The sequence below is a fragment of the Ascaphus truei genome, chromosome 5, assembly GCF_040206685.1.
Source record: "Ascaphus truei isolate aAscTru1 chromosome 5, aAscTru1.hap1, whole genome shotgun sequence".
Taxonomy (NCBI): Eukaryota; Metazoa; Chordata; class Amphibia; order Anura; family Ascaphidae; genus Ascaphus; species Ascaphus truei.
This window is the reverse complement of record NC_134487.1, coordinates 94,003,158-94,018,447: the sequence shown is the minus strand read 5'-3', so window position 1 is coordinate 94,018,447 and position 15,290 is coordinate 94,003,158. Positions and strand designations below refer to the sequence as shown.

At 38.5% G+C, this 15,290-nt stretch overlaps 2 protein-coding genes across 2 annotated transcripts in view; one reads left to right on the top strand and one right to left on the bottom strand.

Annotated features, from left to right (window-relative positions):
* The window catches only part of TRHDE (thyrotropin releasing hormone degrading enzyme), a 930,657-nt gene extending 923,574 nt beyond the window's left edge, over window positions 1-7,083 (top strand). Inside the window, exon 19 of the mRNA XM_075600229.1 lies at window positions 2,444-7,083. Within this exon, the coding sequence (XP_075456344.1) occupies window positions 2,444-2,590 (147 nt within the window). The 3' untranslated portion in view covers window positions 2,591-7,083. The remainder of the gene's footprint in view (window positions 1-2,443) is intronic.
* A 5,905-nt stretch (window positions 7,084-12,988) lies between these two features.
* Window positions 12,989-13,333, bottom strand: LOC142494657 (uncharacterized). The gene has a single exon (XM_075599090.1). It carries the CDS (start codon window positions 13,331-13,333, stop codon window positions 12,989-12,991), a length of 345 nt encoding a protein of 114 aa, XP_075455205.1.
* Between the last annotated feature and the right edge of the window lie 1,957 nt (window positions 13,334-15,290).

The window sequence follows — 15,290 nt, the reverse complement described above, 5'->3', positions numbered from 1 at the left end:
CCCATGAGCTTAACACCGATGTAAAAAAAATAGAAAAATATGATATCCGCCTAAGGCAAATGATACAGAGAAGGAATAAACAGACATAAATGGATGAAAGGGTCATTGAGACAAAGGATCCTACATCCATTAGCTGTGTGCAGGGGTTGGGGATGCAGGGGGGAGGTGGGCATATGGGGTGGATTGTAAAATTAACAGAGAGGCAGGGAGAAACATGACAACAAATTATGACAACAAATTATGATAGTAGGTTACAATCCCAATATCAGCATTAATATGTAACAATTTATTTTGGTGCCAGTAATTAGATCCCATTAAAGAAGCAATAATCTTTATTTATTTTTCTGTGAGTGGGTGGGGAGTGGTAACCTACATGAACTGAAAGTTCATTGGAGCTGTTCCGTGGTTGCCTGTCAGTGTTTTGAGATATTTGTAGTTTTATTTCTTTGTAGCGGTTTGACACAAAACAAACTATAAATATTACATTCAGGACTACAAACATGGCAGCAAGGTCACAATAAAAAGCTGCAATGTCATCTTTTAAAGCCATTTTGAATCTTCCAGTTTGTCTGGTAGATGGCCAGCACGCTGCTCAAGATGTTGGGGGGACACCCCATGTAAGTAGACCAAAAATATATATATGTGAGCAGGCAGAACTGCTGCTTTCATTAGTTCTCCATTCTTTAAGGCCTATCACTCATTTTCTTGATTCATCGTCTACCTTGTGCAGGTCCCAATGGTGTATTACATTTTTATGATAACAATTAGAGGGGGTCATGCACTAAGCAGTGATAAGTGCTTTTAATTGAGCTAAAAAGCCATTATATCGTGATATTGCCTGCTGTGAGATTCACAAAACAGTGATAAGTGCTTTTAAGTGGGAAAAAATGCCATTATAGCACGATACTGCAGTGTTATCACTGCTTTGTGAATCTCACAACAGGCAGTATCACGCTATAAAGGCAGTTATCTCACTTAAAAGCACTTATCACTGCTTTGTGCATAGCACCCAGAAAAACCATTTATCACTGCTTAGTGCATGACCCCCATAGTCTTCTAAATCTGCAATGGATGTAAAGATAAGGCCAATTTCAAGGATCAAACGTGGCCAGCTACTGTAGCTAGCATGCTGACTCCCTGCTTCTATTAACCCTAGAGTCCTAAACTCTATTAATAGTTCTATGAGATCATAGGAAGGATCTCTGTTGCTTCTAACACCAACATTTACCCATGTCAGCTCCTACTCTAACTTTTTAGAAACATGAACTTCTCTTTGGCAATATATAAAATAATTATCTAGCACTTTAACATGCTGAAAGCACAGGACCTGATGACACTATGAAACTGTTCTAGAACTCCTGGTCAAGTAAAAAATCTGAGTGACAGTTATTCATAACATGTATCCATTATCTATGTGTCCATATCAAGTATCTCTATAAAAAAAAATCACTGTGAGTTTTCTTTTATTCGTTTGTTGTGCTTTGGTTATACAGTAACTTCTGTGTACATTGTTCTTCTGACTATCCTATCATCACTATAGCTTTATTATGGAAAGTATATATTTGTATTATCAATTGAAATCTCATAAATTCCTATTATTAGTCTGCTCAAAATAAAACTGAAAAATTAGTTGTCCAATTACATAATTATGTGTATGAATGTAAAAATGTAATCAGTTCATAAAGTATTAACCTTTCTGTCTGTTTATATGGGTTTGAGTTTATACTAAGATAACAAATGGTTAAGTATTGGTACACTATGGTACACTATGTATTAGTATGCAATGAAGTATTATTGTCAAAGAAGTTCCAAATCACTGCCTATACTGTACAATTTATTTTCTGTCAGCAGTAGTCTTGTATGTGTAAACATTATTAATAAGAAGCTCGAGCTAAGCAAAATATAAATATTGTAATTTACTAAAGCAGAACTATTGTAATGTACAGAATTTTGTAATGAAATACCATTTCATCAACCTGTATTGCAAAGTTTTCTGTCAAATTGACAAATAAGGCCATATTGATGTAAATGCTATGTATTCAACCCACTGTACTGTAAAAGCCATATTTTGATAACTGTTTTAAAAGGACCATATTTAGTTAACAAGAAAAAAAGCAAAACGGTAAAACTTTTTGAAAAATGTGTTGTGTCAGTAGTTATTTATTATACAGAGTAGTGAGTTTAGGAGAACAATCCAATTCAGTATAACAAAGACAATGCAACCTGAAAGGGTTTTTTTTCACAAATTATTTATTGAGATTTCCCAAGATCTTGTCTTTGTAATGGTTCATTGAAATATTCATTAATTCTTCAATGGATCAGTTAAGTATTAAAATGCTTGCCTTCTAACGGAAGATCTCAAATGTCTTCTGTTAAAGTAATACATAATGTTCTGTGAATTACCAGCAATATGATTCTAATCATCTACATTTTTATCTTACAGCTTAAACATTTTATACAACTGCACAAAGGGGGAACAGCCACGGCTCCTCTGTCTCGAGCTGTGGAAACTGTAGATGCCAATGTACGATGGCAATTGCTATACAAGGAAGAACTTTTTCAGTGGCTAAGAAAAACCTTGAAAAACTAGTGATCCAATATTTCACCCAAAGTCACATTTCTTTGAAGAGACCAGAATGCATGCTGTAAAATTATTAAAGACAGCAAAGATGGGGCACAGTGTGCCTTTCTTTATTTTTGCACTTGGCTCTTTTTCAAACCTGAGGAAACGTTTTCAGGAGAGGTCACCACGATCTTGTGTGAAATCCAGTCTGGCTAAACAGGCAAAAACATAACATAAGTAGTGCATGTCAATGTTTCTGTATATTTTCAAAACTATGTTTTGTGCATGGTTGTATAGTCTTGCTGTATATTCCAGCATGCTTACTTTTAATGTCAAGGTTTTGTATTTGAACTGCTGTTACATCAAGAGTGGGCATTATGCAAAAGCACAATGACTATATACAGTATGACAATCAGTGCAGTGAAGAACTAAAAAAATAAGGATTGGAAACAACACTCAAGGTGGAATGTCAAGTAGTAACTCAGATGAAGCATAACCTTAATTGTATAAGTAATTCCAACACAAGGATTGTACATCTGTGGTTGGTATTTCTAGTATAACAGAAACAAATATTTTGAGAGGTAAAAGTTGTAATATAAACATGCATATTAAATTGATTTCTATTGCTTTTCTACTATGGCCATGTCAATACTTGTGGCAGTCAAAGTTAATACCTATTGCTTAACAGAAAACTAAAGATGTATTCTAATGCAATTCCAATAACACCAACATTTTAAATTAATGTATATTGTACAGTATATGCATCATGCATTTGCAGTCACAGGGCTTTACTGATACAATTTATAATGTCAATGAAGAAGAATAGAAATGTTTTTCTTTTATAAAAAGTTGTTTTTATTTTTTTAAATGGACATAAAGTATATATGAAAACCACAAGGCATATGGATCTATCCAATTTACTATAAGCCAACATACAGTATGTGTACAGGAGATGTTGCAGTATTAGTCTTATTCATTTGAATTAAACTAGACTCATCTCCATCACGGAGAAGCCAACCACAAAGCATTTTAAATAAGAACCATACATCTTTACTATTACACGACAAGGGGTATCGGAGCTTGATCCAGAATTAACTGCCATTGACATGAATGGCAGTTAACACTAATCAAGCTCGGATACCCCTTATTGGTGCGTAGTGAATACCACCCCAATAATTTGATTAATTCTCATATCGCTTGCTTTTTTTGTTGTTGACAAGATCTCTTCCAAAAAATGCAGTGGCTTTATCTTAAACCTTGTTTATTTATTTTTTTATTCAATACATTCTCTAAAATGTACAGCAGAAATAGCTTTTCTTTAGGTAAGCATGTATGGGTTTTGTGGTTTTAGGGGTTCACTGCTGGTACATAGCTGAACCAAGAAAGTGTCTATCAAAGTCTGACAACTGTAAAACCAAAACACAGCACAATAATTTAGAAAACAAAAACATGTCCGAAAAGCAATATAATTATTTTTCTTTCATGTATCTGTTTCTATGTTTTTGAACCAGTTCTCTGCATTGCAAGCTGGAGAGTTTAATATTTTTCATAACTTCTTTTGTGGTTAATACAAACAGTCAAAATATTGCAGGGTTATGTACTGTAGCAGGCAAAAAAAATAACCTTGATCAACATCAAAGCTTGTATATTGACTTGAGGTACACACTTTTTAAAATTTAATTGTCCAAGTCATTTATTAGCCAAACATGCCCTTTATCAATTCAAGCATAAGCATAATGAACAGCTATACCCACGCGCTAGCAATTTTAAGTATACTGGTGTGTTTTTAACCATCAATAAAACAATTTAGCCCAGGGGTGCAAGCTGTTAAATTTACTGAGTCAAGTCAAAATTGTCTGGTATGCAAAATGGAGTGCAAAAGAGTTTGGGAAAAATCAAACCCTCGTTAATTCTGTTTATGATGATTAAGTGCATAGATCTTCAAAATAAGAAAAAAATTAAGCTATTCAGATTGTGTTATTACTTTTAGTAGTTGGATAAACACTTTGCTTTCTCCAAACCAGTGATTAGTGATGAGTGAGGCATACACTACTTGAGAAAGCATCACAGATTTTATTATTATCAGCATAAGCATAATCAATTTTATTATAGAAAGACTTGTAACAGTTCTTCTTGCAACATGAACATTGCAGGGTCAAATTACAAAATTGTGCATCCAGCCAAATATTTATCTGAGCTAGATGCAAAAAGAATACTAATTATGTACATAAAGTTCTTTATACGTATACAATGTGCTATGTACAGTAAGTGCACAGTATTTACATTTGTGCTGCATTCTTACAGTGATGCTATTCTTTAAAATATAAACATATGTGAAAATAATATGGGGAAAAACTCAACATAAAATCAAAATTTATAACTTGATGGCCAAAAACTGCATTTACATTATAAGTGGACATTTAAAAATGATCTTTTTTGCAAGGTTGAACAACTACACAAATACAGAAGTGTATAAATTCCATATATGCGGAAGGAAATTAGGTGTTCGCTTATAGAAGTTGCTTTACATTTTACAGTGTGTTCGTACTGTACAAAGTGAAGTTCAGTGGTGAAGAATTAATTCTTACTACTGGCACTAAGAACCCGTTTTGTTCAGGTTACTTATCTAACTATCATGATCTGAAATGGCTCCTAAATATCTATGAAAATTATTCAATAAACAATATTTTTTTTGTATAGTGCTGACAGTGTAACAGCTCTGTACATTGCATTTTTGCACGCATGAGTACTTGCCCCATAGAGCTTACAATCTATGTGTTTGGTTCCTGAGGCACAGGGAGATAACGTGACTTGCCCAAGGTCACAAGAAGCTGACACCAGGATTAGAAACAGGCCCCCCTTACATCAGTCTGTCAGTCAGTGCCTCTACTCACTGAGCCACTCCTCCACCCCGCTTCCCCCTACAGGACAAGATTTTAGTCCCATTGAAATAAAGCTGAACTTTTCTCCTGTACTGGGAAGTGACTTTACAGCCTATTGAATAGGTGTCTATATAACCCTCCTGCATCAGCATACAATTTGTGTCATTAGAAACAGTCAGGTCTGAGCTGGCTTAAACGTATCTGACTATGAAACATGCATGTATTTAACACATTTCTAAAGTAACACAAATGCTATACCAGTAGTAAGGTACAGTTTTCCACAGCACTGACAGTTGTATGATCAGGACCTGTGATTGCCTAGAACCCTTTCCGCTCCCTTTGAATGAAATAAAAACATTTCTTTGGGAAAACAAGGTCAAAGGTTTATTAAATTATATCAACAACTAGATGACCTTTCCAGGCTTAAATTTCCACTTTTTATTATTTTAACATTGTTTATACACACACACACACATACACACGTATTTTGTTATGCAGAAGGGTAATGACAGACAACAAAAGAGGGGGAGGGAAGGCAAACGGGACTACTTCACTGGAAGGCCACATGTAAAGAGGACTTCCCCATGTGACCAACTTCTTATAAGGATTTGCCCAAGGACACTGCCTCAAAAGAACTTAACCCTTAGCCTCCCATGTGAACTGGTAGTTGGAGATTGTCATGCTGCAATAGGCTTAGTGCAGGGCTTTTCTGATTTACTAAGTGGCCCAATCACTTAGCTTAATTAGATTTATTTCAATGCAAAAGTAACACTTGCTAAATCTTTTTGTTAGTTTAATACATACTGTACAGTACTAATAACTGGCAAGTTTGCAGATTTGAAATCTGAACTTTGAAGTTCATATAGTTGTCAGAGTCAAACTATGGAACAATTTTTGAATCACAGCAAAATGCAAGAAAAATAGGAGAAATTTGAACTTTTTTTAACCCTTTGATTATTGGCGAGGCCACAGGTACTCCTGATCATGTGATCTCTCTCTCACTGATAATGAAAAAGAAGGGGATGAGTCCTGCTCTTTCCATTCCACTTCCTCATAGATGAGCACAGAACACAATCTCCTCTAGATAAACGAGCAGGATAATTAAGATGTACCTACAGTACTACAGTACGGCATGGAGACCCTGAAATGCCAGACCCCACAAGGTAGTAGCTACATCCATAAGGCACCCAAAGAGGTAGACTAGGAAGGAAAAACGTTCATACTTGCATTATGCCCAAAAGTTTGAATTAGCAAAAAATGTATTCATAAAAAAACCATTCTGACTGACCAATTGAATCCCAAAACTAAAACACAAAAATGTTCTGACTCAAAATACCAGTGAAGTGCTCACCCTTACCCCTTACAGTCCTTCTTGTGCTTGCAGGGCTTCATTTAGAACACTACTGGCTTATGTTTAAATGGCTTACTACAGTAAATGAAATTTAAGAATCTGCAAAAACAAAATATGTAATCAAATGTTCTACCAAGCAAAATGGTAAATTATGTTATTCTTTTTACGTAGATTTGTATGTAAACTGTATAATTTCAGAATGAGAAACATGTAATATAGGGGCTTTTAAAATAAGAAGCTTAGGCAGATAACTGGTTACAGTAAAGTCAGCGATTCGTTTTTTTTTTTTTTAAATGTATCAGTCTTCAGCATCTTTACAATATGAAGCAAAACCTAATGCATATAAAATGTAAAATGATTTAAACAGTTGTAAAATAAAACAAGGCACTACAATCATCGAGTTCTAGTCTATTCTGATACAATCAGAATACCTATATAGACATAGATAGCTTTCAGCTCAGCTCATGTATTATTCAATATTTCTCTTACAAAGGACACAAAGAATATCATGCATTTTGTACACCAGCAGAGAGCATTGCAAAATAAGACCTTATGTATTGTGTTATGTTATATCTCCACCAAAGCAGGAAAGAAAATAAATAAGAATATAGTTCTGTTTCTTGTTTGTTCAGGTTTAAATAAACAGCAAACTCATACACCTACATGCTGAAACAAGCAAATACATTATTTTTTATCATTATGTTAACTGCATTATATAGGTATATTTTATTTCTTTTGATACTATATATTTCAATTAGTTTATTGCTATCTTTTGGAAAGCAAATGATTATTTTCCTGTAATAAAATGTCTGTTGTCTTTGTGACTTTAATTTACATAACAAAATATTAATTAATTTTTGTATATTTACATCAAATTATGTAACTGAAAATGATATCTGAAATGGTTATTACTACAGTACCTTGTTATTCTCTCACCATTCACTGGGTCTATGTCAACTATGTACTGTATACAAAGAAAAGTGTGTTTTTTACACATTGCACCATACTTTGCGTAGCATGGCATCAAATGAAGGAACTTGTTAATAATGTTGACAGAAATAGTTAGGCAGAAACATTGATGTCAACCTAAAACTTGTTGATTTAGATTACTGTACATGGATAAATAACACACAGATTTTCATACATCATATAATATTATACAATACAATAGTATAATAAGTATATAATCTATCTACTATTCATGGCTATACAAGGTACTGCATTGGAGATAACTGGGATATGATGGGGGTGAAATGTTGTATCCCTTTTCTTCTTGTCCTTACACCTACCTCACACTCACTTTGAATTATTATTACAAACTTTGGTGTGTTCTATGATGTTGAGTTTGTTTTTGCTTTTTTTGTGTTGTTGGGTGACCTAAAAGCAATGATGTTTTCTGTATTCATTTCTGCTGCCATAATGATTGTGCAGAGTATGCAACATCATGCACATTAACTAACTTTTCTAAACTCCTTCTATTGACCCACCCTAAAGCACAAAGTGACAACATGGGAATCTTGACATAAGACAAAAACACATCTTTTGAAATTTTGCTCAAAATCGCCTTGTTATCATGATACATTGATTCTGATTTCTTAAATACTATTTCACCACAATTCCACACTGCATTAATATTTCTCTGATAATGTTGAATTTTATGGCTATGCAATGGTTTGTAGTTGTATAGCACATTATTTAGAATTATAGAAGGATTCTAATGTATACAAATGTAAAACTGCAAAAAGCAAAGCATCTTCATTTTTTCACAAAATAGGAAAGGATTAGAAATGTATTAAAAGATACTAATTGGCTCAAAATGATGGAAGTGAGACAAATGAAAAAGAAAAGAAAAAATATATATCTATATTCACTGTCTTATACTGTACATGACTTAACTAATACTGTAAATAGAATCCAACATTGCAGGCTTGTCATCTGTCAGCCCTCCCCATATCGCTAAACGGCAGATTTCCTAAACGAGAAACTACAACAAGAACTGTTTCAGTGTGTCTATATCCAGATCTGGCCCCAGCTGAGGACTGAGACAAATACTGCAAGATGCCATTTAATTTGACACTTCCCTCTTTTTTCTGGTACATTTGGGAGTGAAAGAGGTCTATGGATACCACTGTCGTAAAACAACAGAGAGAAGCCACCTCATTAGTGAAGATGAATAAAACATTCACACACATTTGTGTTTGCTGTGAACATTGGAAATGTTATAAATAACTTTAAACAGTGAAAGTGAGACTGGGCAGGTAACGGGTGTGCTGAGCAAGTGGTACCCAGATTATTTACCCACTCTTGAAAGTTACATGTCCCCTATTTTTTAGCATAGCGGGGAGGATGTTGAACACAACACCCCACACCTCATATACTCCTTACTATATACAAGATAATTAATGAAGATTGTTACAGTGCCTGTGAGAGACAACAATAACATTCCTTAGCCAAGGCCTGCAAACAGGGCATTTATGCTGAAATGGAAAATATCAAAAAGAAAAATCGGTTGGTAAAAACGTTAACAAATAGGCAAATGTCTTAGGAAAAACACAGAAAATATCAATGAACCAAACTGCAGGACTGACAGCAGTTGTAACACAAATCTATGTATTTGCCCGGCTGAAGCAAAGAATGCTGTTGTTATTGCTCCCTCTGGCATGTTGTAGAAAGCGCCAGCTGGAACAATCGCCTTTCTAAATGCATTAGCATCAGTGAAAATGGGGTTGGGCTAACGTGCAAACAGGTGCAATAACGTCTGCAACATCTGTAAGTGGGAATATTGTATCTTGACTTTAAACTAAGAATTGCTCAATGCCCACCAGTAGTAATCACAAATTCTACCTGCCACTGACTGTCACAAGTGGGAGTAGACCAGTGTGCCCACTGTCACTGTCACCACTAATACAACAGTCACTGTATATCATTACTAGTATTATGGCAGTTTGTTAGGAAACATACTGTATATAGAAACAGAGAAGGGATATTTTTATTTTACGGGTGATTAAATTGTTGTAAAAAGACATTGATAAGTTGTTTAAAAAAAGTTATTTTTTTGCCTGCTATGGTGATCTGGCCCTTTAAGACATTGAATGGCCATGACTAAACTTCATGCTAACTGCTTTGCCATTAAACTGCTTCACAAACAGCTATATTCTTTATTACCTTGCCTGGTTTACGCCCTAATGTATATCTATCTGGAATTGGAGAAATCGGACGGTCGTTGTGAGTAGCCGGGGTCCAGAAGTATAGAAGGTGGGAGGCCAAATGCAAGCTGAAGGCAGAGGTCCAGGTACAATCAGAGGTCAGGTACAATGAAAAATGATTAAGGCTGAATGCGCAAGGCAAGGAAAATAGCAGGATGCTTGAGGCAAGCACTTCGTCAGAAAGCTATGGTTATGTATAGGCTGTGAGCAATGAGTGATTATACACATTCTGTGCATTGATAGGCCAGGGCGGAGTGTGTCGCAGGTGTGGGATAATAGGTAATGGTGTTAACCCTATGCATGTCCCTGGTAGCGCGACGTAGGTTCTTGAGCGTGAGGGAGGTTCTGCGTGGCATCACGGGCTGCGTCGTGGGAGCGGAGCCTAAATCCGATCCTGGTAGGGGTAGTGTGGTGCTTGCGCATAGCTTGCGTGTGAGGCGTGTCATCTGAGATGTCACTGGACATGTCATGAGGGCAGAGCCTAAGCCCGATCCGTGCAGTGTCCTAACGCCTTGCCGCATGGCACCTGTGCGCAACCTCAGTGTGAGGCACAGCATAAGTCTCATCATGGGACACATCACGGGGCGGGACTGAAGCCCAATCCTTACAGTACACCCCCTTCAGAGGTGACCTCCGGGCATCCCAGGGAACGCTTGGAGAGAAACCTCTGATGAAAGGCCAGAACGAGCATTGGAGCATGAAGTTGGTCCAAAGGAATCAAAGAGCGCTCCTCGGGGCCGAAGCCCCTCCAAAGGACCAGATATTGGAACTTTCCTCTGGTTATCCGGGAGTCTAGGACAGTTTGTACTTCGAATTCTTGCTGGCCTTCAACCAAGAGAGGCTCAGAAGGAGAGACCGAAGCAGGGAACTGGGGATCCTGGATCAAAGGTTTCAGTAAAGAAGTGTGGAAGACTGAAGGAATCCTCATAGATGCTGGCAACCGTAAACGGTAGGCTATCGGGTTGACTTTCTCGATGACTGGAAATGGGCCAATATACCTAGGTCTAAATTGGAGGAAAGAAAGAATCCCTATATTGTGGCACTAAAGAGAAATACACCCTAGTTAAAACTTAATATTTATTGTATAATTTTAAATTAAAACTGTTTGGAGTGAACCATAAATGCAGGACAAAAAGCTAAATAAAATAAATTAAAAGGACGGAGAGGTGTGGTGAGGGTGTTAATAGGATAATGTTTGTATATGTCCTATTATAAAACTTTATTGACCCTTCAATTGTGTATGGGTGTCCATATGTGTCATGAAAAGGTAAGTATAGTTAGGATAATATTATATCACAAATCCTTAGTAATCAGTCCTAAATCTAGGTTGAATGGGATAAACTATATACTTCCAGTAAAACATGAAGAGGTGTTGGTAAATCCTTGCTATATATAGTAATTAACTAACATAGAGCAGTCATACGTGTAGCCCTGGCACTATCTAATCAGCCATCCTCTTATAGAACAAATGTAGACACATATACTGAATAGAACAGACTGACCCTAAAGTCTGGGTGCTCTTGCTGCCCATGAATGCAGTCTACGAAGCACCCAGACCCACACATCTCTGATGAGCCGACGTTACGTGATGGTGATGTCAGACGTACCCCACAATATACCTAGGTGCCAATTTTGCTGTGGGAACCTTCAATCAAATATTTTTTGTGGACAGTCATACCTTTTGCCCTGGATTGTAAGTTGGTGTTTCACGACGATGCCGGTCAGCCTGTTCTGCAAAGAGACTGCCTTTCTGAGATGTTGCTGAATCTTTCCCCAAGATGCTTGCAGGTACAGAATACTGTTATCCACTGCTGGTGTCCTGGATCTAGGTCCTGCAGTTGGGAGAGCCGAGGGATGGAAGCCGAAGTTGGTGAAAAATGGTGAGTCCTGAGTCGACTCATTACGTAGGTTGTTGTGAGAGAATTCAGCCCAAGGCAAAATATCTGTCTAGTTGTCCTTAGTATCCGAAATGAAGCAACGGATGAACTGTTTAAGTGATTGATTTGTCCGCTCCATCTGACCATTAGTCTGAGGATAATAGCTGGAAGAGAAGTGAAGAGAAATCCCTAGTTGTTTGTAAAAGGCCGTCAAAATTTTGATTTAAATTAAGAACCACGATCAGACACAATAAGTTGGGGGACCCCATGAAGACAGAACAACTCCTTGATGAATATTTCAGATAACTTGAGGGCATTGGGTACACCCTTGAGGGGAATGAAATGGGCCTGCTTGGAAAATCGGTCGACCACCACCAGCATGGTATTCCTGCCTTTGGACACGGGTAGTTCCATGATGAAATCCATGGAAAGATGAGTCCATGGGTGATCCGGAATCGGGAGGGGTTGCAGCAACTCTGATGGCCTGTTGCGGGGAGTCTTATTTTGGCACATGTCGAACATGCAGTGACAAATAATTTTATGTCCTTACGTATCCCTGGCCACCAAAATGTCCGTTCCAGGAGGTCGATAGTTCTCCTTGTACCTTGGTGTCTGGAACTTTTAGAAAAATTACCCCATTCCATCACCTTACCCCGATACGCTGGTGTGGTGTAAAGGCATCCCTCTGGAACTCTGGAATATCAGTCTGACCTTGCGCAATGTCTTCCAAAGAGTCAAAAGTATTAGCGAGATTATACATGATGGGGGAAGAATGGTTTCTTCTCGGTCCACAGCCTTGTCTTCAATGAGAAATTGACGATCGAGAGTGCCTGCCTTCATGTTTTTTGACCCTGGTAAATATGAAATAATGAAATTAAAGCGAGAAAAAAAGTGACCATCGAGCTTGTTGCAACCCTAAGCGACATGCGCCTTCAATGTAGAGGAGATTCTTATTATCCGTCAGAATAGTAACAGGATTTTCAGTGCCTTCAAGCAAATGTCTCCATTCTTCCAAGGCCATTTTGATAGCCAACAGTTCCCGGTTGCCAACGTCGTAATTCTGTTTGGTGTAATTTGGCTTGTGGAGTCTTCCTTTGGGACAACACGGCTCAGGCCCTGACATCAGAAGCATCCACCTCAAGGGTAAAGGGTAACCTCGAATAAGGATGCACAAGCACAGGAGCTGATACAAAGGCTGTTTTCAGTTTCTTGAAAGCGTGGATGGCTGCAGGAGACCAAAGAGCTGGGTCACCTCCTTTCTGCATCAATGCCGTAATGGGCATTACTACAGATGAAAAGTTCTGCATGAACCTCCGATAGTAATTGGCGAAGCCTAGGAACCGTTGTATGGCTTTCAGGGTTGTGGGACGAGGCCAATCTATAGCCACTTTAACTTTGGCTGGGTCCATGGCCAGGCTCATGTCGGAGACGATGTAGCCTAGAAAGGACGTCATGGTCTGATGAAACTGACACTTCTCTAATTTTGCGAATAGGTGATTCTCCCGTAGACATTGGAGTACCTGTTTGAAATGACCAGGGTGATCGCATGCGGTCTTGGAGAATATTAGTATATCATCTAAATAGACAATGATGTATTGGTCAAGAAGATAACTAAAAACCTTGTTGACAAAGTCCTGGAATACCGTGGGGGCATTATAAAGTCTGAACAACATGACAAAGTATTCATAATGTCTATCCCGAGTGTTAACCGCTGTTTTCCACTCGTCACCCTGTCACATTCTTACCAGGTTGTAAGCTCCTCGTAAGTATAACTTGGTGAAAATGGTGGAACTCTGTAGTCTGTCAAGAGTTCAGTTATAAGGAGTTAAGGAGACTGGTTCTGGATCGTGATTTTATTAAGTCCACGATAATTAATGGTTGGTCTGAGAGATCCATCTTTTTTCTTTACAAAGAAAAAACCTGCACCTGAAGGTGATGAGGACTTCCGGATAAATCCCCTTTGTAGATCTCATGGATGTATTCTTTCATGGCCTTGGTCTCTGCAGGTGACAGTGGGTAGTAACATCCTCATGGAGGTGCTGAAAGGGGCAGTAGATCGATGGGACAGTCGAATGACTGATGGGGTGGCAACACCTCAGATTGACCCTTGTTGAATACATCCTGAAATTCAGAGTAAATTGTAGGTAGATGAGAGGTTACCTGGTTGGGTACTGAAACCCTGCATAGGTCTTTGGGTGGCACAGAGCAGTTCTGTAGGCAGTAAGGACTCATTTGGAAAGGCTGTGCTTCTGTCTAGGCTACCAAGGGTTATCAGATTGAAGCCATGGGAGTCCCAGGATGACATCGACGGTAGGAGTATGAATGACGTCCAATTGGATCCTTTCGGTATGAAGTTCTCCTGTGTGCAACTGAAAAGGAACAGTCTCCGCGGCTATGGTCCGAAATTCGACTGCATACTGAGCCATGGGACGACTGCCTTGGGTTATATGAAAGAGAGATGAAGCAGCTGTTACCTTGCGTCTGGGTGTGTCAAATACTTTGTGGAACTCTTTGGTGAAGCAGGTTATGTCGCAGGTTCCCAGATGGGTGAAGCCCACGCCAAGGCGTCATCAACAAGCAGTGAGATTATATAAGCCACCTTGTATCGCTGGGACAAAAAACGAGAGGGCATCAATTCGAACTGCATGAAACATTGATTAAGAAACCCGCGACAACCAAGCAGTTCGCTACCATAGCAGTTGGGTATAGGAAGTTGGGTTAAGAGGCTGCGTTCATGGGAACTGTTGTGGGAGTAGGCCCCGCTGAGGGATCAGTATCAACAGGGATATGTTTTGCCTTGTCTGTTAAAATTTGAACTGTCAATTGGAGTTGATCCATATGCTGACTATTCTGGTCAAGATATTTCTCCATTTTGTCAAACATATTCAAGTGCAGGTTCAAGACTCGACCCACCTCAGCGAGATCCATGTTTGTGGAGCTGAGAATACTGTATTGGGTGCTCACCACAAACAGGACAGGACCACGAGGCTGAGGTGGGGATGTTAGAATACACCAACCTACAACCACGAAACTGCATCTGGAGTGCGGAGTGGTAGTCGTATAGCTGGGTCAGGGTAGGAGAAGTCATAATGGACATGATACTCACCGTCGTCTGGAATTGGAGATGTCGGATGGTCGTTGTGCATAGCTGGGGTCCAGGAGTATAGAAGGTGGGAGTCCAAATGTAAGCCGAGGTCAAGGTCAGAGAAGGCAGAGGTCCAGGTTCAATCAGTGGTCAGGTACAAAGAAAAGGTTTCAGGCAGAATGCGCAAAGCAAGGAAAATAGCTATGGTTATGCCCAGCCAACTTGGAGGAGGGATGGCTGAGCATAAAAGGGAGTAACAGCCAATGGCAGGGCTGCCCCATACTGTGCGCAATGAGTGATTAAACATGTTCTGTGCATTGATAGGC